This window comes from Apodemus sylvaticus, chromosome 6 (assembly GCF_947179515.1).
Source record: "Apodemus sylvaticus chromosome 6, mApoSyl1.1, whole genome shotgun sequence".
Taxonomy (NCBI): Eukaryota; Metazoa; Chordata; class Mammalia; order Rodentia; family Muridae; genus Apodemus; species Apodemus sylvaticus.
Genome location: NC_067477.1, coordinates 95,235,207 through 95,255,788, shown reverse-complemented (window position 1 = coordinate 95,255,788; position 20,582 = coordinate 95,235,207). Strand labels below are relative to the sequence as shown.

Here is a 20,582-nt window from a genome sequence, read left to right as displayed (position 1 = left end):
TCCACTGCAATATATGGTGTATCAGTAAATGAGTGCTGTCTGCCCTTACTGTGAAGTTGGGATTCGCCCCTGCCCCCATTTCAGGCCTGACCATGTCTATCTCATAGTGTCCTCCAAGGGCCTTGTCTGGGTACTGAGAACAGCAACACATCTTGAGAGTAAAAACAAGCTCTGAGAACAGCTAGAGGGTAACCATTGGCAACGGACAGTGTGAAGCTCATTCACGGAGACTGCTGTGCACGACTGCTGCGTCCCCACAGACTCCGGGGGATGCTGGGAGCACCCCTTCTCCCCCCCTCTTTCAGTCAGGCTGCTGTTGTCTCCTCTGTTGGCTATTGTGAGCCCTGACCGGATGAGGCTTTGCTGTCCACTGGTTGCTTCAGTCTGCTGTGTGCTATCTGCTCTCTTTGCCTCCTACACGCTCACCCATGGGAACTGGAAAACACAGCCACCATAGTTTATTCTCCGCGCTGTGCAGAACACCCATGCGGGAGCACAAGCGGGCTTCCCTTCCCTTTGACAGGTGAATAACAACACCGCACTGTAGGCACGTGGCAGCGAGCTCATTCATTCCCTGTTAAATGGATACCTGGGTTCCTTTTAGCCTCTAGCAATTGTGCGCAGTGCTTTTGTGAACAGGGTATGTGTGTGTGCATCTTTGAGACTCTCATTTCAATTCTTTGGTACAGCAAATTCCTATTTCAATGCCCAGAGATCAACGCGCTAGATCATGGCCATCACATTTTGCCTGTTTGTTTTTAAAGACAGGATTTCTACCGGTAACCCTGCCTGACCTGGAACTCATTCTGTAGACCAGGCTAGCCATGAACTCAGCGATCCACCTGCCTCTGCCTCCTGAGTGCTGATAAAGGCATGCACCACCATTGCCAACAGTAGTCACCTCTTATTTTCCGAAGGAACTTCAGTTTTTCTACTGCAGTTTTCCCATCTCCTGTAACAGCGTGCGCTCACTCCAATTTCACTACACACTGGCTGACTGATACTTATTATATTTTTTTACATTTACTTAGTTTTTTAAATATGTGCGAGAATTTGCTTTTATAAATAAAGGTCTTAGGTAACCTAAGCTGGCCTTAAATTTGTTATATAGCCTAAGACAACCTTGAACTCCTGAACCCCCTGCCTCTATTTCCCAAATGGTGAGAGATATAGGCTCAACACCAACACCTTGTCTTACTGTATTTATTCATTTGTGTATTTATGGTCAGAAGACAATCATTTGGAAGTACTCCTTTTCTTTCATCACGTGGGTCCTGTGGATCCAGCTCACGTTATCAGGATTGGTGGCAGACACTGAGCCATCCTGTCGACCCTTGTTTTAGTTTTTAGATTCTATTCATTCTTTCTTTCTTTTGAGGGGCAGGGATGTCTCCCTACTTAGCCCAGGCTGACCTCAAACTTAAAATCTTCCTATCACAACCTCCTTAACGCTAGGCTTACAGGAATGAATCTCTTTGCCAACACAACACTACTCCATCACTACTCAGGTTATGTCTAAGGCACCGCATCCTCTATCTCTTCACCCCTACTTTGGCTTACTTCAGTGCTTCACTGTGGGGATATGTCACACCGAGGACGACAAGAGCAAAAATTGGGGCAAAACAAAAACATAGCGTGAGCACTGGTGATGTCACACGGGCACCTACTAAGCATGCTCACGAACCCGCACTTTGTACAAATAAAACGGAGGCCAGGAGGGTGTGTACCTTGTCCAAAACCACAGGGAGCACACAGAATTGGCTAAAGCCCAAAGGAGCCAGCCCCTGCTGGGGCTGCTCGGCGTGGCGAGCGCTTGGTTACGCGAGGACACCGCCCTCTGTGGGAAGGTCGAGGGTACCGGCGACCCTCCTCACTGCGACCCGCTCCTCACCTGCCACCCGACCCTGAGGTCGGGTCACCCACAGGCGCAAAGGCTCCGAAGAGATGACGGAAGACCGGAAATAAACTCAAGATCCGAGGTCCCGCGCACTTGTGCGTCTGCGTGAACTGGCCTCGGAGATCCCACTTCCGCACATGCTCAGTTCGGGAGCGGCGAGCTCTCCTCTAGAAACCGGGAGCATTTCCGGCTCAAGAGCTGTAGGCGGGACCTAAGGCCAAAATGTGTAGAGGACAAGGTTAAGAGCTGTGGGCGGGACCTAAGGCCAAAATGGATGGTCCCGGAGACTCAAGAAAACCATCTGCCCTTGGGCCTGTCACCAACATTTTTTTTATTTTATTTTTTTATTTTTTAGGGTTTTGTCTTTGTGCTTGCCAATTCTCCACATTTCCCACCTTGTGTCCATGGCAGTATATTCTAATATCCATAAAGTTGCCGGGAGGAGTAAGGAGTCAAGAGTCAGCCTTGGCTTGCTGAACTCGTGGTTGGTTGAGGACTGTCCTCAAGTCAAGGATCTTGCTTTTCTGTGTCACATTTCTATGACAATGTAAAAGCACAGCTCTCATCTCAAAAAGCGGATAAGAATTTATTCTGGAGTCAATGGTGAGTGACTATAGCTTGGGAACATAGATTCAGGTGACCTTAGATTCTGCCCTACATGATAACAATTTAATGAAGTTTTACAATAACAGCAAAAAATATACACTTCTCAAGCACACTTTGGAAGCAGTGGGTAGGTGGGTAGGCCTCAGGTGCTATCTCATGACTTTCATAGCTTTGGGATTGGTGGAAGCTAGCCAGAGGTTTTATCAGAAAGTCATTGTAAGACCTAGTTGGGCAATGGATGACTTCTAAGGGGGATAATCACAGAAACTGCTGTCACGAAGGTCAGTCAAGAGATAATGGCAACAGTCGCAAACACAGAAGAAACGTGTGTGCAGATCCAGAACTCCACAGACCCAAGACAGTTAATTTCCTATGGTGCATTCTTATCTTGCAGTGTTTTCCATGCCAGGACCTAGAGCCTTCCGTCTCTGAGAGCTCTGGACAGTATAGGTGGTGGTCTTAGCTGTGTCGCTCTGCAGGACTGGGTGGTCACGTGAAGTGCACAGTGCTCGCTCTGTCTCACTGCTCACCTACATCGTCACCACCGTCTTGACTCAAGCTTGCAGCATCGTATCTTTAAATGGACTTCTAAGAGCTTCTGAGGCTGGATCAAAGGTCCCGGCAGTGGGTTTAGGAATAAAGTCCTGCCAACCATAATGCCAATTTAACTTCTCTCTTTAGGGCTCAGGTCTTGGGAACTTCAGGGAGCAGCTCTGGAGCGTAAGAGCGCCGCCCTGATGGCGGGCCATTCCCGCAGCATTTGCTCCTGGCCCCGCCCTCCAACCCAGGATCTCCTGAGGCAGCACCATGAAAGCACAAATGAGCATGCGCAGAGCAAGGGCACAGCTGCTATTGGCCACCGGGAGGAGCGTATTGATGACGCAACGAAGAAAACAGGAAGTGAGCCGTCAGGGAGCCGGTCTGGGCCTCGTAGTCCTTTTTTTTAGGTGGGGAATGAATGAGTTCTAGCCGATCCCTGGAGAGGCGGGACTCGGGCTCTGAGGCGTGGGTAGCTGGGCAGGCAGAGTATAATGGAAGACGACGCCCCGGTGATTTACGGGCTGGAATTCCAGGTGAGCATGGCGGAGTTTGAGGGTCGATGCCGCCAGCGCCTGGCCTTTACCAGCGAGCGAGCGAGCTCAGTCTGGTTCCAAGGATTTTGGGCTTCAAGGCCGGGATTTGGGGAGAGGGGACGCGCGGGGAGTGTGGCCGAGTGAGGCCCAGAGCTGGCATGGACAGCAGAGGGTGAACACTCAGCTTTGCAGGTGACTTCATTACACTCGCACTCTGGGGCCTTGAGTAGCAGTTATTGAGCATTGAGGTGTGTGTTGGATACTGCTCAATACAAGAGCCTCAAAGAGGGATTTCGGGGGGAGGGGAGTGCTGGCTCGGTGGGTGTTATGAAACATTTTGCACACTCAGGTTGGCAATATACTTGCGTTTTTCCTTATGAACTTTTTATTTCAATAGCTATTAAATTCGTTACAGATTCGAGTCAATAGTAGGATGGGGGTTTCCATCTCCCAGGGAGTTCTTCAGACCTGGACCATGATTTGCTAAGAATTCACTGGAGACTTCTGCCATTCTCAGCGCCTTTCTGGGTACCCAGAGCTCCCATTCTAAGATTCAGGATGTCTATTCTACATTCCCAGCCTCTTGTCTATGCCGATCATTTTCTTTGTTGTCCTGGGGATGACATCTAGATGGGATCAAATCCAGTGTAGCCTCATTGTCCTCACTCCTGTTTTTTGTGATTCTTCCATAAAAAATAAAATCATTGGACATTGTGTGTCTTTGAACACAGATTTGTAATTATTACTTTGTGGGGTTGCCCTTGACTTCTGATGGAAGGAGAAAATCAGGTCTATGCAGGTGATTCTATATACCCATTTTACAGATAAAGAATGAGGATATGGATGCGTACAGGAATCATATGGTAGGGCTAAGGTCAGACAGTGAAGGACAGAGTGAGGATATGCCTAGATATCTTTACCCAGTCTGTTGAGGGTGTTTAACCCATTCAGGCTATCAGTGTATTACAAAATGAGAAGAAATGTGTGGGATATGTTTAGAGTCAATTTTTAGTGTTCTTTTTGAAACCTAAGTACAAATGGAAGCTACTGGAAGATGTTCCAGTTTATCCATGTCCATGGACTGTGATAATTTATAAGTGAGACACATAGCCCCAGTAGTCTGTAAGCCTCTAGGCTCAAAGTGGGCAGGCAAGCCTGACTCAGCTGACATAGCACACACAGGTTCAATGAACTGTGTTCAGATTGCTCTGTGTACTATCAATGCACAGGCTCCAAGCTCAGGCATACCTGATGTATGGGTGCAGAATGGCAGAAGCGCACAGGGGTGGTAGACTTAAAATCTGCACAAAGAAGCGACAGACACTAAGTCATGAGCAAAGTCAGGGCCCAGCAGTCTTGTGCTGGGGAGAAGCTCAGTGGGAGCTTCAGAGTACTGTAGGGAGGACCCAGGGAACACTACAGGGCCTGTGCCAGTCATCCTGCTGCTTCCTGAGGAAGCCTCTGTGCTTTTCAGAGGTTTTTTGTTTTGTTTTGTTTATTTTTTCAGATTTATTTTTATTGTGTGCATGTGAGTGTTTTTCCTGGATGCAGGCATGTGTTCCACATGTGTTCCTGGTGCCCAGGAAGTCAGAAGAGGGCTCAGGATCCCTTGGAATTGGAGTTACAGGTGGTGTGAGCCCCCTGGTGTGGGTGCTGGATCCTTTCCTTGAGCAGCAAGCTACTCTTCGCTGCTGAGCTGGCTTTCCAGCCTTACTTACTTTCATCTTTTTGGTTACTTACACAGACAGTTTTCTAGATTTTGGGTAATCCTTGAATACTGGGAAGGGATTCCTGTGCTTCATCCAGATTTACTGAGAGTTCTTGAGAAGCTTCTTCTTCTTGTCAGCATGCGGTTGCCTTGGTGGGACGGCTTCCTCAGACCAGGGAGTTCCCTGGGCTCAGGCTATGGAGCAGTCAGAGCAGCATGGTGCTGCTTCCCCAGGCCTTCTGCACTGCATGTACTTAAAGAAGCCAGAAGAACGCCTCAGTTCTTTTGGAACTGGAGTCATAGATGGTTGTGAGCTACTGTCTGGGTGCTATGAATTGAACCTAGGTTCTCTGTAAGTGCAACAAGTATTCCTCACCCCTGAGCCATCTCTCCAGGACTTCTTTCTCTTGAGATAAGTTTTGGTAACATATTTTCCTGGTGGAATCTATTCATTATTCAGTTGACAAATGTCTTAGCTAGCTTGATGTCCTCCTACCTCCACCGTCTTGTCTTTCTCCCATCCCAAGACAGGGTTTCTCTGTGTAGTCCTGGCTGTTCTGAAACTCACTTCTTTTTTTTTTTTTTATTTTTTTTTTTATTTTTTTTTTTTGAAACTCACTTCTTAAACTCAGAGAAAAGCCTGCTTCTGCCCTGTAAGTGCTGGGATTAAAGGCAGGCACCATCACCACCACCCAGTTTAACTTGCCTTTCTATTGCTATGATAAGCACCATGACCACAAGGGACTTGGGAAGGAATGGCTTAGTTTTATCTCATCAGCGCATTATGAAGGGAATTCAGGGTAGGACTCAAGGCAGGTCAGTGGATGCAGTGAAGTGACGCAGTGGACGCACTTCAAAAAGTGAAGTAATGGTGCTTACTGGCTTACTCTCAAATTTATGGCCAGCTACCCTTCCTGTATCTCCCAGGACCACCTGCCCAGGGGCGTCACTGTCACATCAATCGTTCATCAACAAAATGCGCTCCAGACTCGCCTAAAGGCAAATCTGATTGAAGCATTTTGTCAGTTGAAGTTCTTCCTAGGTAACTCTAGCTTATGCCAAGTTGAGAAGAAACTAACTGGTCAGGACATCAAGAACCTCCATAGTGCCTACTAGTGCTAGGCCTTCCGTGAGTACTGGATCCCAGCAGAGGTGGAAACAGACAAGTTACGGCTCTGTGCATTCCACTCACCGGTTTGTGGGGTCAGTTGATCAGTTGGTTTCTGTGGTACTGGGATGGAATATGGCGCCTCCTGCATGGTAGTCAAGTGCTCTAGCACTGGAGCCATGACTTGTTTAAAAATTAATCAGGTGGCTCTTTAAGATATGTATTTTACTGTTTTCTTCCCCCTTTTTTCCTTCCTCTGCTCCTTCAGTCACCTGCCTGCCATCAGTTTTACTGGCTTGTTCTGCTGCCTTGGTGAGGAGGCTGTTCAGAGAGTCTGCTGACTGCAGGGAAAGGCTAGCCTGGCCCTATTCTTTGGTAGAGCAAAAGTCCTTCCTTGCGATTTCTCTTTCTAAGTTAGCATTACTCTTTCAAGGCTACTGCTTTTAGCTGCAGTTGAGCTGTCTACTGTGTAGTTAACCATGTATTTCAAACTTTAGTAAGTAGCCAGATAAGATGCCAAGTTTCCCAGGGGAGTGCTGTGTACTCCTGAAGGTCCTGGGGACCATTTTCTGCCATTATCTTGGTCCTTCATCTGTTCCAGTTTCTGTTATTGGCTTGGCTTACTTCTTGGAGACCAGCGACTAGAAATCTCATAAAAAAAAAAAAACAACAATAACAACAACAAAAAACCATACCAAAGCCTGTCTGTACGAGAAAGAGAGGACACAAGAAATTAAGAAAGGTGGCTGCAAGGGCTAGAGAGATAACTCAGTGGTTAAGAGCACTGACTGCTCTTCCAGAGGTCCTGAGTTTAATTCCCAGCAACTACATGGTGGCTCACAACCATCTGTAATGGGATCTGATGCTCTCTTCTGGTGTATTTAAAGATAGCCACAGTGTACTCACATACATCAAATAAGTAAATAATTTTAGAAAGAAAGATAGATGACTGGTATTCTAACGACAGCCAAATATATTACTTGATCTAGAGCTCTAGAGACAGCCAGACCTAAGATTGGAAGTCTGGATTTTTGTTATTATTGATTATTTTTTTCTTTTATAGCTTTGGGACTGAAGCTAAGTCATTTACTCTCTTTAGTATCTTTATCTATTGAATGGCATGACATCCATACTGTCTTCCTATCTCCATTACAGAAGCAGGGGAGTGAACCAAGACTGAGCTAATGTCTGTGACCCATTATAAGAACTTGATCTTGGGGCTGGAAAGACGGCTCAGTAGTTAGAAGTACTTATTATTTTCCAAGGATACCAGCTTGGTTCCTAGCACCATGTTGAGTAGCTCTCAGTTGCCTGTAACTCCAGAGGATCTGATGCCTTGTACTGGTGACATAGACACCCATACACATATGGCTTAGTCTCTCTCTCTCTCTCTCTCTCTCTCTCTCTCTCTCTCCCTCTCTCTCTCTCTCTCTCTCTCTCTCACACACACACACACACACACACACACACCTAAACATTTAAAAATAACTTGGACTTAGAATGGGCTCAGTGGAACCTGTGAGATTCTCTTTCTGTCCAGACCAAACTGCTAATGCAGGTCATTTAATTTTGTTTAACTTCTTCCATAAGTTATGATACTTAATCCTGTTTTCTACTTAGTGTTGAACTAGAGGGTGATTTTGTTAAGTGCTAACTTGTTACTGTGTTCTGTGTAAGTGTCTTTGATACTTAATCCTATATCAGTTTGTCTGTTGATTTTGTAAAGTTTTTTTCTTCTCTCTGCTGATGAAAAGTTTGGGCCATAGACAGCAAGAAATCTGACACCAGGACAGCTAGACTGAAACAGTCATAGTAATTCTGCTTAACAAAAGCCTCTCCTGAAAGTGAGAGGGTCTCTGTCTAAACATTCTTGAGACTTTTGCACTCATTTCAGATTTGTTTGTGACAATGATTTCACTTAACTGTTTTCTAAAAAACAAAACAAACAAAAACAACAATGCATTGTATGAGATTGAAGAAAATCTCTCCAGGTCAGTAATGTCATTCGGAATTCTGTCTGCTTGCTCTCTGAGCTCTATTTTCTGTTACCTCTGGGACCCCTTTACAGGACACCATAAGTAGCATGCATGAGGTGAGAGGTGATGAGCCTGCCTGCCTATTGTCTTCACCCAGGGATGCCTGCATTCTGGAATTGCTCTTCTTTTTTTTAGGATGGCTGCTACCGGAGGTCTCTTAAATTTGATTTCCTTCTTTTGTACAATGATGATATTTGCATATTCTCTTTTCTGCCTAATGTTGAACCACAGGGTGATTTTGTTAAATGTTTACCCGTTACTGTGGTCTCTGCCAGTGTCTTTGATACTTAATAACACACTAGTTTGACTTCCGATCTTTCTAGCTGTTTGTCTTCTATAGTGATAACTCTAGGTTTTGCACTTCTTGGACACTTTGATGGCACCTGTAGAGCAGGAGACACATACATACATCAGCCTGTCGTCATCAACTCAAAATGCAGAAAAGACTTTTAATGTGAACTAGTCATTCCCTCTCAGTTGGGTCCACTCCCTGGTCCTAGTTTTGGGTACTTTAGGCCTTGTATCTTTTGTGTGACCTCAAGTTGCATTTAAGGGCTTTGTGTACTAATCTAAAGGTGGATCCCATCCCCTGTTTTCTTTCCACCAGGGTAAGCCTGTGTCCTAGTTTTGGTGACCATTTTCTTCCTTTCTACAGTTAGTGTGGCCTAAACTTGATTTTTAAAAGGCACATAAAGCTCAAAGGTTCTGAGGTGTTACTAATAGGCCCCAGTTTTGGTCTATGCAGATTTCTAGATCCACAGAGGATTAACCATTTCACAAACTGGTTTAAGGCTATCCAAATGTCCATCCAAGTGTGCAGAAGAGAGGCAGGAATGGACATGCATCCTTAGCCTGCTTTGCCTGTTGAGTGGACAATCACCTTTTCCAGATGTTAGAGTGTATGAGTCACCCTGGACAGGTAGTTCTTCCATTTTATCTAAATACACTATCAGTTGAGTTTTGTGTTGCTGTCCCTGGAGAAGGGAGGGAACACAGAGGCAGTGTGGTTGGTTTTCTGAAATCTAAAATTTGTACCAATTGTGAAAACAGAATAAAGAGTACAGACTAAATGGTCAGTACAGCCGTTAAACTCTTTCTCTTACTGATTTTCAAGGAAAAAAAGAAGGGAAAAGTAAATAAGTATATTTATAACATATATTATAATATGTAAATACATATTATAAGGAGCCCAGCAGTGAGAGAGTTGCCGTGGACAGTGGTGAGCTTGGTGAGGGAGGGGCTTTATGTTGCTGCTGTGACAAATTACAGAAATTTAGAGGCTTCTACCTTTCCCTAGGTGAGAAGCCTAACACAGGGCACTACAACCAATCCACTGGGGTTTTTGTCACTTTGGGGTGGCTCCATGTGAGTGTCTGTAGCCCTGCCTTTTCCAGCATCCAGTGGTACCTACATTTCTGGGCAGAGTTTCTTCCTCCTTCTTTAGAGTCAGCAACAGCTGCCTGAGTCCTTACAATAACCTATGTCTTTCTTAAGCTACTGTTAGTGGTATGGGAGGCTCATCTTACTGAAAACCCTATATCTGAGAGACGTGTTAAGGATAAAGAATATAAAAAGAAAAAGAGGGAGGGAGCTTTGCTCGCAAATCAGCATCTCTCATCCAGAAGGACCATAGAGTGAAAGATGAGGAGGGGAGCTAAGAAATGGAGGACTAGCCATGTCTTTTCTGAGAACAAGGAGATCTTCCAGGAACACAGGGTGTCCCCCCTTTCCCCTCCTTCCATGGTCTGGAGTGTCCAGTCATAGTCATGGCTGCTTAAGAGGCTTTAACTTTGAAGTGGGAGGAGAGAGACGTAAGTCTAGGTTAAGCAAGCCTCATATTACAGTTCTGGACAAAATACTTATTAGTGACCAATGTGTCTTTGCAGAGCGTAATAGGATCTGGCCTGAAGGCTAGGCTGCCAGAGAGATCAACACCAAACATCTACTCACCATGGAAAGCTGTAATTGAAGTGAAGAGTAACTTCTCTGTAAAAGTGGGCCAGGAAATGTGTAGCCCCATACAGCAGAGCTGTTATTTCTGGCAAACTAATAATGTGTGGTTTAGCTGTGTGAGCTCCAGATTGTCTGGTCCCTTCTTCTCAAAATCTGAGGGAACATCTCATTATGTAGCCCAGGATGGCCTTGAACTCATGCCCCTGTGCCTGGGATTGTGGCCATTGAGTGCCACGTGCAAGTAAGAGCAAGTGAAACTGGAGGGTTGGCTGAGTTCCCCTCCGTAGCTCACCTCTGACTCTGCTTTATTTCCACATGTTTGTGACTGCAGAGCCACAAGAGCTGTCCTGGTTTTGAGCACAAGTGTAAGTAACATCCTGGACATTCTCCCCTCCTCCAGTCCTTGACTTAGTGGAACCTGCACAGGCCTTCACTGTGTGTATGCACATGGATGTAGTCATTTGTAATGGGCCATTATTGTCCCTACAGCAGGAAGTAAGGTGTAAGTCACAGGGCCTTGGCCTGGGGCCTGGTAATGATTGCACTCAAAGAGCTGAGCTACTTTACAAACTTGAAGCACCAGTCAGAGTTGGGAAATCTTTGTTTTTTCAAAGTGTGAAACTTAAAATTTTGTCTTTTATTATGAAAGCTCTAAGTATAGTTGCTGTGGTTTATGTTGGCCTAAGTTTCCTAGACTTCACCTTCAGGAAGGCTGGTAGCTTCTGAGCATGGTAGTGGCTGGTAGCTCTTAGTTGGGTCCTATATCTGGTGGTGGTGTCACCTGCAGAGGCACTTTGCCTGCAGCCCTGTTTGTTCAACTGGGGTGCATGGTATAAAGCCTAGCCACTTGAACGACAGGATATTCGAGCAAATGCCTGAGTGCCACTTTTCCAGGGACACACACCCAAGGTTAGAAGAGCCTCTTTCCTAGAGACTGGGCCATTGGACTTTCTGCCCTTTTCCATTGTCTTTTCTTCTTTTGTCCCTGTGGTTTTTGTCTTACTGTGAAATGACTTAGTTTTGACTGAAGGTTTCTGCATGATAACTTTGAATATTCCTGTAGAGGACTTACTGCTGGCAGTTTTCCCCCAGCCTGGGAGCAGTGGTCTGTTTGTCAGATCAAGGATTGAGAGCATGCAGTTTCAGTGTTTGCCAGCCCTCTTGTTACACTTCTGCTCCCCACTACTGTGTCCCCGTGTGGTGACATTTGTTCTAGTGTTTTGGTGGTGGGCCTAGCCCATGCATGCTTGCGTTCTAAGCTTCCTGTCCAGTTACAGCTTCCCTCAGACTTAAACCTGCAGGGACAAAGTAGCCAGATCCTGGGTTTCTTGACACACTCTGGAGGCCTTGAGGCCGACTATATTTTGCATTGCTTTGCTAGTTCTCTGCAGGGAACTTGGCTTAAACTACCTGCATTGCATTGCTGGAAGCCTTTTCCTTGTGTTGTTTTGATGAAGTATAATTTGTTGAACCAATCTATTTATTGCTGACTTGGCGGTTTTATTGCACAACTTAACTATCTCTGTGTAAATAATTTGAATCTTTATTGCTTAGATTAGTGCCCACTTAGAGTTAGTTCACGTACAGCTTTGAGGTGCAGTTGTGTTAGGAGTGTGCAGTTGCCTCCAGATACTGCTGGTTTACCCTTCATCTCAGCAGATGAGATAAGCCAACTGACTTCATAAATGTGTATGCATTTCCTCCCTCCCCAGGCACGTGCTCTAACACCTCAAACTGCGGAAACAGATGCCATTCGCTTCTTGGTTGGGACGCAGTCTCTTAAATATGATAATCAGGTAACTATTTTTGACAAATGTATACATGTTAATTACGAAGCGTATTCTTAGTTTCATATCCATCTTGCTCTTGATTTTTTTAAACAACATTTAAAAAAAATTAATGCCACACAAACAAAATTTTCATTAGATTTAAATATATATTTCTAAGTCATAACTATTTCCCAACCATGTATAATGATTGATTATAATAATTTAAATATTCTGTTTACTTTTTTTTCTTTATGTGTGTGCATGGTGTATGTACGTGTGTGTGTGTGTGTGTGTGTGTGTGTGTGTGTGTGTGTACATATTGCATGTGGATGTCAGAAATCGACTTTGGTTTTATTCTTCAATTGTTTTTCTTCCTCTCTCTGTCCCTTTGTCTGTCTGTCTCTCTCTCTGCATGCGTGTGTGTGTGTGTGTGTGTGTGTGTGTGTGTGTGTGTGTGTGTATAAGTAATAGAGTAAGATATCTTATTCTGTAGTCTGGCTGTCCTGGAGCTATGCACATAAAGGTGGCCTCAAATTCCAAGAGATCTGCCTGCCTGTGCCTCCTGAGTTCTGAGGTTAGAGGGGCACGGCCATGCCAGGCATCACCTGGTACACTGAGCTCATTGATTTGGCTCCAGAGATCTGCCTGTCTCTACCTCTCTAGTGCTAGGATCCTAGGATTGTGCCATCATCCCTGGCTTTTATGTGGGTGTGGGCAACCCAAATTCAGGTCTTCATGATCATGCATCGAGCAGTTTCAAGACTGTGCCATCTTCCTTAGCCCTAGTTAGTTGCTTTTGTAGTTTGTTTTGTTTCTGTGGTGACATAGGTTTTACTGTATACATGATTAAGAAGCAGTCTGGGAACACGATCAGTGGGCCGTTTCTTACTGCTCCTAGTACTATGTGTAATTAAGCCTGGAACAGGTCATGATCCCATCTCAACAAGAAGAAACCCATTTGTTTCTGTCGACACTGCAGTGGATGCTTAGGGGATCTGGAGTCATTTTGTGGCTTAATACTAACTGTATGACCTTTAACAAATGGATTAACTTTGCTGGACTTCATTTTCCTTATTATAAAAATAGAAATAAACATACCTGCTCTATGGACCTCACAGAGAGAGCACAAATACCATGAAAATTACGTTATTCTTGACACCGAGAAAAGGTTTGTAAGGCCATGTTAGTCATGTAGAAGGCCTCTGTCTGATTGATATTTTCACACAGGAGATAGCATTAACAGCCATTGACAAATAGTGGTCCTGGGTAGGCATGGCAGAATTGTCACCCTCTCATGCTGCTGAGAAGTTTAAAAATGGCACAGTCATTTCTAGATAGAACTTCTGTAAGTAATCATTTCTGCTACTTAACCTGCAATTTCTGTATCCAAAACCTAGAAAACATATGCTTTTGTATATAGATAACAGTAACTACAATGGTACTCAGGAAAAGTCAGAAGTAGTCAGAATATGAAAATGTGCAAATGTTAGGTTAGACAGTAACAAAATTTTTATTTCGAGTGGTGATACATGCCTCCCTCCAGTCTCCCTAGTGGACTAGTATTCATTCTTTGTGCTCATATGCACAAACTCACACTCAGACAGATAAATGTACACATACCAAAATGTATAAGTAGGAGGCTGACAAAATACAATTGAAACATTTTCTAAAGTGAGTGCGTGGGAGATATGGTGAGATGGCTCAGAGTTTTAGTTCATGGGCTGTTCTTCCAGACACCGGGTTTGATTCACAGTGCCCACGTGGTAGCTCACAACCATGGGTAGCTCTAATTCCAGGGAATCTGATACCCTTTTCTACCTGCTTTGGGCACTAGAAACATACAGAAACACATTCAGGCAAAAGCACTCTTACATACAAAGTAGAGTTTCTTCAAAAAAGATGTGTGTTTGTGGTCTCTGAATCTATCATAAAAAGGCTCTTTCCCAGTGTGCCCGTGTGGCTCCTCCCCCTTCCTTCTTCCCTAGCCTGGAAGCAGCTGTTGACTCCACTCTTACCCCTGTCTGGGATGTGTGCCTTCAGTGTAGGGCTCCTGCTGAGAGTGCTTGCTGGTTCCTTTCTGTGTCTGTTTTTCTCCATTTCATTCTTCTCTACTTGATGTGCGCTGGCATTTTCTGATGATTGTCACCCTGTCACTAAATAGTTGTCATAGATGACTTTATGTTGAGGAAGGCCAGACACCTTGGCAACAATTTATTATTTTTTTGTTTTTATTTTTAATTACGTATGTGTGTATGCATCTGTGTGTGGGTCTGTTCCTGTGAATGCAAGAGGCCGAGAAGACCAGAGGTGCCCCAGTTTTTTGCAAGAATAGTACTTGCTCTTAATGACTGAGATATCTTTCTAGTTCCCATGGTTATTTCTAATGTAAAGAATATATTTTATTTTACAAGGAAATCTTACAGTGTTCTTGATTTTCTTTGGTATTTGTTATATTTCTAAGCCATCAAATCAGATATTTGTTTCTTCTGTGGACATGATGCTATCCGGGCTCTTGTGCCTGGAGCTTATTCTGTGACTTTCCATAGTGGACCCCTTGGACTTGTTAGGCTAGCTATTAGGGAGGTGGCTCAAAATCCATTGGGAGTTTTTCTGCTAGAGGACTTGAAGCCAATACCCAGAGCTTTCTGTAGGCCATTGTGTCGTAAGGTTTTATTGCTGTGAAGAGACACCGTAACCAAGGCAACTCTTATAAATGAAAATATTTAATTGTGGCTGACTTACAGATTCAGAGGTTCAGTCCATTATCATCAAAGTGGGAAGCATGGCAGCATCCAGGCAGGCATGGTGCTGGAGAAAGAGCTGAGAGTTCTATATCTTGCTCTGAAGGCAAACAGGAACAGACTGGCTTCCAGGCAGCTAGGAGAAGGTTTTTCAAAGCCCACCCACTCAGTGACACACTTCTTTCAACAAGGCCACACCTCCTAATAGTCCCACTCACTCCCTGGCCCGAGCCACAGTCATTGTGTGCTGCAGTTGCACCCCAGCCCTCAGTTGGGATGCAGTGGAGTGTGATGGGTCTGCTTATGCTTCTCATGGAAAAGCCATCTCGGATGCGCTAATGGGTTTAGGCCAAGGATTTCCCAACAGGCTGCTGCTCATGTTCCTAGGATTGTGTACCTGGTACAGTTTGAAAGTGTGATCCCGTTTCAGAAGAGAGAAATCAAGATAGTCAGTCTCCTGCCACGCTTACCTTGCTTTCTTGTCTCTGTGAGTCCTGATCTTTGCTGTTAGAGAACATTGCTCTCATCTAATATATTGATTATGCCCCCCATAATCAATCTTTTTAAAAATGATTTATTTTTATTTTATGTACATTGGTGTTTTACATAATTTCCTTTTAAAATGCTATATTTGGGGCTGGAGAGATGGCTCAGTGATAAGGAGCACTGGCTATTCTTGGAGAGAACCCAGGTTTGATTCCCAGTGTCCACATGGGGGTTCACAACCACCTGGAACTCTAGTCCCAGGGTAACCTCTGCCCTCTTGTGGCCTCCATAGGCACTGCAGGCATGTGTTTATAGACATATATGGAAGCAAAATGCCCATATACATAAAATACAAATAAAAGTTAAAAAGAAAAGATGCCAGACTCAGGTATTTCTGAGTTTTAGATTTACATCTAATAATGAGACAGCTGGTGGCATGCAGTAACCTGGTTAAGTCAGCTGTCTTCCTAGCCTTGACTTCACGGTGCAAAAGAGTATTTATCTTATTCATTGTTTCAAAAGACATAGTCACAGTGCTAGGGGGTCCTGGAATTTAGGTTAGTTTTGATTCTCTGGGCTTCCCAGCATCCTTGGGATTCATATCCTGGGGTAGAATACTCAAGGGTATTCATATACATAGGGAAACACACTAATACGCCTAATTAGCATTGGAAAAAGTGTGATATATTTAATAATGTGCCATTTCTTATTTAAGATCACAACTGAAGGATACAAACTGGCTTTAGTTAAATAGATGTAGAAATCAAATTCTGTAAACTTATAAAGGCTGAAGTAAGAGCCCAGAAGGTCTTAGTGACTCACTATGGTAACATAGCCAGGACTTGGCAGAATCCAGGCTGGGTCCCAGGTCTCCTGACTCATGTGATGGAGCAAAACAGACTAGTGTTTTTAGTGTCACTAACTGTAATTGGGACTGAGAAAATTAGTGAGACATGACCATGAAAATGGCCTGCCTTGTCCACCCCTAGCCCAGGAGGGCTGTCGTTATCACTGAACTATGAGTTGAGAGCTGACTGTAGTCAGAGGGCTTCAGGCTGGGAAAGCTAGTGAGTGGCTTTCCTTTAGAGAAGTCACATTGTCCAGCTGGGGCGGTTCTGACAGATTGGGAAAGGGATCACTAGTATGTGAGGATCCCCAGGGGACATCACGGGAGCCTAGCTGCTCTTAAAAGGGTAGCTTGGTGGGTGTGGGTGCTGTACGTCTGTGTACATGTGGAGGGAGTGGTGGATGTTGGATGTCCTCTTCAATCACCCTCCACCCTATTGAGACAGGACCCCCTTACTGTACTTAGCTCACTTCCCCCATTGGCCAGCGAGCAGCAGGCTTGGGTTACAGAAGCATGTAGTCATACCTGGCTTTTTAGTGGGTTCTGGGGATCTGAACTCAGGTCCTCAGGCTTGTCTGGTAAGCACTTCTCTTAGCAAGTCATCTCTCCAGCCTTGTTTTATTTATTCATTGTGTGTGTGGAAGTCAGAGGACAACCATAGGAGTCAAATCTTTCCCTTCTAGGCTCCAGGGGTCAAATTCAGGTCATCAGGTGTGGTGAAATCTATGCACCATTTTACGGGACCCTGCTTTTGACTTTTAACTTTTTGAGACAGGATCTCACCATATATAGCCTTGACTGGCTTAGAACTTGCTATGTAGACCAGGCTGTCCTTTAACTCACAAAAAACTATCTGTTCCTACCTCCTAAGAGCTGTGGATTAATGGCATCTGCAATCGTGCATGGCTGAAAATTTTTATTGCATTTTTAAAAAGTTTTATGTGCATTGAGGTGGGAATGATACACATAGTACCCACCTTTACAGCCCTCAGCAGCCTTACCATGTCTGGTCTCTGTTACCTTAATTTTCTTATCTGCTTTTGAACTGAGCTCCAGGGTACAGAGAAGCTCACAGACACTGTTTTAAAGGGCAGTTGTGTCCTCGTCTCTCCCACAGGGAAGGGGACTGTACCTATGTGTGCTGGGTTTGTTAATGCTAACTGGCCTGGTTAGCATTGTATATGGCTGGCACTGGCTGCATTAGGACTCCACACTGATGGAGTCTCCTGTAGAGGAGGAAGAATCCTGGATAAGGTTAATCCTGGCTTTCTGAAGCTGTCCCACGTAAATATGTTGTTAGCTATTGTGTAAACACTTTAGTGTTGCTCTGGTAGCAAAAGCAACACATAATAGTTGTTAGAAAAACCACTAAAAATGCAAAGCACAGAGATTCAAAGCAAAGGCTGTGGCCCCACCTTGGGAATTAACCCCTTTTGTCCCACTTGGTCCCCCACTGGGACACATGTACTTTTTAAAACAAGAGTGGGTGTCATGTTTATGTAGTTCCTTTTACGTTCCTATCTCCTTAAGTCTATATTATGGACAACTTTCCATGCTGTTAAATAGTCTACCCAGTACTAAATAGCTTCGTGGGGTTCATCCACAGCCAAGCACTAGCTGAACTTGTCCCAGGCATCGAGGTAGCTTTGATTCCTTCATTATAGTAATCAGTGCCACTGGAGAGCTTTCTTGGAAGAAATCTCTGCAGATCCATGTTATTTTCTTAGAATATGTGTATTTTAAAAATAAGTGTTTTCTATTGGCTTGAGTGTAGAACAGAGAGATTGGGTGTGAAAATCATTTCAGTTTCTCTAATTTTTTTTCCCAGAAAAGCATGGAGATGGCATCGTTAACTTTCTCCCTCAGAGACCTAAATTTAACACTCTTGTAATTAATAGTATAGAGTCATAGGTGCTGATATGTTGGCCTCATTTTTAAATAAACCAAAAAAATCTGCTAAAACACAGTCTTATCCCATCTCAGTCACTGCTCCCTTGAGTTGATTCTTGGCTATCATAGAGGTATGGTTCACCTGGTCCCCACTAGACAGCAGCCTCCATGGTCACCCTTAGATCAGCAGCCCATATAGTTATTCTGAGATCTCACTGAGCAGCAGTCCCCATGGTTACCCAGTCCCATTGGGCAGCAGCCCCATGTCCAGTCTGGACCTCACTGGGAAGCAGCCCCATGGTCACTCTGGACTGTTCCACTTCCCATCTTCCCTGCAACCATAGATCAGATCTGAGAATCTGACAGGTTGACACTAGCATGCCTTCACCCCCAAGCCTCTTGAGAGTAGAGGTTGGTTTTAGCACCATGGGAATTTAGACTGGAGAAGAGCAGCTGGCAGCATTCTGCAGCTTGGTACCGTGGAACCATGGATGGGGACTCACCACTCTACATTTGGGAAGGGGCTTGGTGAGAACCAAGCTGCAGGGGTGTGTGCTGGTCAAAGGCGTAGCAGCCATTAAGTTTGCACTTGGTTCTTTATAGTCATAGTGCTTATTAAGGTGCCAAGAAAACCATTCGAGATGCTGATTGTCCTTTGCTTGCATTTATAGATCCACATCATAGACTTTGATGACGAAAATAACATTATAAATAAAAATGTCCTTCTCCATCAAGCGGGTGAGATCTGGCACATCAGTGCCAGCCCGGCAGATAAAGGTGTGCTGGCTACCTGCTACAACAAAAGTAAGTGCTGGGCATTGTTGTGATTGTTGTGTATGTGTTAGCTGGAGGTGTCATGTGAGAGGGATTTTACATTGCTAATGGATATGTGTGATTTAGATGTGACCATCCACCTAGGTGCCGTCCATACTCACTGTGACACAGGGAATAGATGTTTGTGCTTCAGGGTTGGTTGCTATTCCAGGAACACTGTACCTAAGGGGTTCTGAGAGCGGGGTCTCTGCTCTGGTGTGAGCTACACCACCACAAGCACTGGAGCGACTTGCCTCCTTCATACTGTCTGATGTTGGGGGTGTAGATTGTCATCAGCTGCTGTGTAGTCCTCTCTGGCAGCAGTGGTGCTGTGTTAGTTGTGTATCCATGTTCCTGGCAGGCCTCCACCAGCCAGCCTAGTGCTCCAGTCTCTGCAACCATCAACATTTCTGTCAGTCAATCAGTGAAATGACCTTGGTTCTCCTTGCTCTGTCTTTGACTTTCCTGATGGTGGTTTCAGGTGAAAACCTCATCTTATGTCACAGAGTGCATCACTTTCTGATGGGTAGCTCCCAAGAAGCCTACTTCTGGAACTTTTTGGTTAGACTATGCCTCCATAGGATTCTTTATGTTCATGTGTTTCTGTCTCACTTTAATCCAATCTGTCTTTATTTTAAAAATAGTCTCTTATTTTTGGTTTTAAAAAATGTTTGATGAAAGGTCTTTTCCTCCCATAATTCACTGAAACTTTTCTCCTCCCTCCCTCCCCCTCCCTCCTTTCCTCCCTCCCTTCCTCCCCCTCCCTCCTTCCTTCCCTCCCTCCCTCCCTCCCTCCTTCCCTCCCTCCCTCTCTCCCCTTCTTCCTTCCTTCCTTCCCTCCCTCCCTCCCTCCTTCCTTCTCTCCCCTTCTTCCTTTCTTCCTTTCCTCCCTCCCTCCCTCCTTCCTTTCCTCCCTTCCTCCCTCCTTCCCTCCTTCCCTCCCTCCCTCCCTCCCTCCCTTCCTTCCTTCCTTCCTTCCTTCCTTCCTTGATAGGGACTTTATATAGCAGCTCAGGTTGGTCTTGACTTCCTGACCTTTCTGCCTAAACCTCCCATATGCTTGGGTTGTAGATGCCTGCTAACACATACCTCTTACTTTTAGCTTTTTACATGGTGTTACTCCATTTGATTAAGACATTGACATTGAATTTCCCTGTCTTGGTTACTGTTCTATTGCTGTGAAGAGACACCATGACAAGGCAACTTAGAAAAAGAAAACATGGGGGCATGCTTGCAGTTTCATAGGGTGAGTCCATGACCACTGTGTCAGGGAACATGGTAGCAGGCAGGCAAGCATGGCCCTGGAGCAGTAGCTGAGAGCTCACCTCTTGAAACAACGACCATGAGGCAGAGGCAGAGGCGCAGAGGAGCAGAGGGGCAGAGAGAGAGGCAGAGAAACAGACAGAGAGTCAAACAGAGAGGCAGAGAGGCAGAGGGCTAACTGGGAGTGTGGGCTTTTGAAGCTCCAAACCTGAATGCCAATGACATACTTCTCCAACAAGGCCACACCTCCTAATCCTTTTCAATCAGTTCCATGAACTTTGGACAAGCATTCATATGAATGACCCTATGGGATTCATTCTTATTCAAACCATCACAGAGGTTTTAGTCTGTCTGTTGCTCTGCCTCTAGAGACATAGCTCTCTCATATGTCT

The 20,582-nt window shown here is 44.9% G+C and overlaps 2 protein-coding genes across 5 annotated transcripts in view; one reads left to right on the top strand and one right to left on the bottom strand.

The window, feature by feature from the left end:
* Nucleotides 1–2,040, bottom strand: part of Trappc12 (trafficking protein particle complex subunit 12) — a 63,669-nt gene extending 61,629 nt beyond the window's left edge. The window contains exon 1 of one of the 2 annotated variants that reach the window (XM_052186014.1): nucleotides 1,892–2,040. The gene's annotated coding sequence lies outside the window, so the exon portion shown is untranslated. The other variant, XM_052186015.1, reaches the window with a different exon arrangement.
* A 1,342-nt stretch (nucleotides 2,041–3,382) lies between these two features.
* The window catches only part of Eipr1 (EARP complex and GARP complex interacting protein 1), a 486,194-nt gene continuing 468,994 nt past the window's right edge, over nucleotides 3,383–20,582 (top strand). For all 3 annotated transcript variants that reach the window (XR_007978380.1, XM_052186013.1, XM_052186012.1), the window contains exons 1-3: nucleotides 3,383–3,576; nucleotides 12,094–12,177; nucleotides 18,786–18,918. Coding sequence is in view for 2 of the 3 variants with exons in the window: in XM_052186013.1 (XP_052041973.1) it covers nucleotides 3,535–3,576; nucleotides 12,094–12,177; nucleotides 18,786–18,918 (259 nt within the window). In the remaining variant the exon portion in view is untranslated. The remainder of the gene's footprint in view (nucleotides 3,577–12,093; nucleotides 12,178–18,785; nucleotides 18,919–20,582) is intronic.